At 33.7% G+C, this 2,577-nt stretch overlaps 1 protein-coding gene across 1 annotated transcript; it reads left to right on the top strand.

Annotated features, from left to right (window-relative positions):
• Nucleotides 1–276: 276 nt before the first annotated feature.
• On the top strand, nucleotides 277–1,906 carry LOC107669271 (lung adenoma susceptibility protein 2-like; the record flags this gene model as incomplete). Its single annotated transcript, XM_016461449.1, has 2 exons — nucleotides 277–300; nucleotides 1,220–1,906. A coding segment is annotated over exon 2 (670 nt), but the record flags the coding sequence as incomplete, so codon positions are not given.
• Nucleotides 1,907–2,577: the final 671 nt, after the last annotated feature.

The raw sequence follows: 2,577 nt of genomic DNA, 5'->3' as shown, positions 1-2,577 counted from the left end.
TGAAGCCGTGGTTTACAGTGAATTTATAACAGCTAAGGGGGTTTTACTCCGCTTCACGTCATGCCTAACAATGCCCCTTAGCTGTTATAAATTCACTGTAAACCACGGCTTCACGGGGCTTATTGCTTTTATAAAACGGTTATTCCATATACGTAGTAAGGTTTCACAGAATAAAACAGAGCAAATAAAGTGTAATGATATTAATAAAAACAGTATTCTTCCACCAAACAATGTAGCTCCTCAGAAACAGTTGTGGTTGCAACAAAGTGGTTGCCGAGCAACAGACAAACGTAAACAAAGGTGTATGTTACTTTGTAGAGTCATTTACAACAGCTTCGAACACAGCTCAGCCAATCAGAATCAAGGACCGGAACTCCGGTTTTGTAAATTGTATTTAAGCTGGAATATTAGTTAAAACCAGCACCAGTGTGATTGTACTATCACTGCCATATTATTATAGTTTCAATTATTATTTTGAATAGACTTTTATTATAATTTTTTTCATTTTTCATTCTGATTTTAGTTCAACTTTAGTAATTTATCATGTTTTGTTTAGTACATTTGATGTGTTTTATTAGTGTTTATTTTTGTAAATATGTCTATGTAGTTTTTATCTTGCTCTTCTGTGATGCACTTTGGTCAGCCTAGTGGCTTGAACTTGAACTTGAAAGTTTTATTTGAAGTTAAACTAAATGAAAACAAGACATACATATTTGGCAACTAGCTGAAATAAAATAAGTTTTATTTATTTATTAATGTTTTTATATTCAGTTAACTTTTATGTCAAGTAACGAAACTGTATTTTTATATTTTTAGTTATAGTTAGCTGTAATAACTGATCAGCACAGTGTTATTTTAGTCTAATTAATATGCTATTTATTATTCATGAACAATATTATTATTGATGTTGATGTTCATAATTTTTATTTTTGTATTTTCCCGATTTAATGTTTTTTTTTTTTTTTTGTAATTGTTGGCTTTTGTCACTTTAATTAGTTTTTATTTTTTACAACACGTTTATTTAATTTGTATTAGTATTTATTTACATTTTAGTTACACTTCGTTTATTTTACTTTCAGTTTTGTTTTTACATTTATTTGATTTCAATTAACCAAAATGCAATTGAATAGTTTTATTAACAATAACAACAAAGGAGGCAGTGTCCGTTCTCTTTTTGATGCGTAACATCCAGTGTTTTTATTTGCTTTGACGTGTGCAGTACTGAAGACGAGTTTGATGGATGAAGAGCTGATCTTCCTGAACATTCCCGTCCGGAACAGAGACTCGGATCGGCTCAGTATGACCACTGATGACCTCCTGGCTCTCCCAAATGACGGCTCTCTCCCCGTGACCCGCACCTCGGCCCTCCTCTCCCGCTCTGGGAGCTTTCCGTTGGGATTGAGCTTCAACTCTAGCTCCCGGTCACACTCCCGGTCCATTATGGCCCATAAAAACTCCATAAGGCGTCCCGTCCCTGTGGATGATTTACTGATGGCTGGTTTGAGGTCACACCGTCAAGCTCCTCCCCCCAACATCCCGCCAGCCAATCGGACGCCCAGATCCAGTCATCTCCCGCGCTGGATGACCAGCCAGAAATCCGACATGGATGTTTCCGGGATGACCAGCGTTCCTGAGCTGAAGTATCCGGTGTGGCTGAGACAGTGTGAAGAATCCTCAGATCATCCTCTTCCTCCCAGAGTTCCTTCATGGGTTGGAGAACTGGAAGAGTCCAGTGGAGAACGTCAGTCGGACGCTAAAGGTCAGCGAGGTGTCAAAGGTCACGCAGGAGAGCCGTATGGATCCCAGTCCATCAGTCAGTGCAGTCTGAGAGATCTGCGTTTACAGTTTGAGCAGAAACTCCAGGCAGCGAAGAGAGGACCGATTCATGAAGGACCTCTTTTCAAAGGTTTGCCAGTTTAAACAAACACCACCATCTAATTTTCAGAGGAATATTTCATCCAAAAATGAAAATAAAATTATGTATTTTTAAAGTTTTATGTATTATTATGTACTCATTTTCATGGTGTTATTTATTTATTTCATTTTTGGTAATTTAGTTCTTCAACTTGGCAATGTCTTGGCAAGAGACTGAAATAATACGTTTTGAATGTTTTCTTTTATTTCAGTAGTTTATCAATATTTTTGATTTAATATCATTAATATTAAATTTATTCATATGTTGAATGAGTTTTTAAAATGTTTATATTTTCCACTTTTCCGTTCATTTAAATTTTAGTTTAGGTTTTAGCTGTGTTTTGATTGTTATTTTTTTTGTTTCATATTTTTAATTCAGTTTTAGCAATTATAGTACTTCAACTTAAATTAAATGAAAATTAGAAATGTTGTCTTGGCAACAAACTGAAATAAATTATTTTAATACTTTTTATTTTATTTCAATAATGTGTTAATATTTTTCTGTTTAATAGTATAATCCATATATTTAATATTTTTTATTTAGTAATATTTTTTATTTCCCCCTGATTTTTCCATTCAATTAAATTTCAGTAAATATCATAAAAAAAATACATTTTAGTTTAGCTTTGTGTTTTTTATGGGTTTCAATCGTTTTTTTTTTTT

The sequence above is a fragment of the Sinocyclocheilus anshuiensis genome, unplaced genomic scaffold (genome assembly GCF_001515605.1).
Source record: "Sinocyclocheilus anshuiensis isolate Anshui unplaced genomic scaffold, SAMN03320099.WGS_v1.1 scaffold320, whole genome shotgun sequence".
NCBI classification, from domain to species: domain Eukaryota; kingdom Metazoa; phylum Chordata; class Actinopteri; order Cypriniformes; family Cyprinidae; genus Sinocyclocheilus; species Sinocyclocheilus anshuiensis.
Note: the sequence above shows the minus strand (reverse complement) of the source record. Positions and strands in the feature narration are given on the sequence as shown.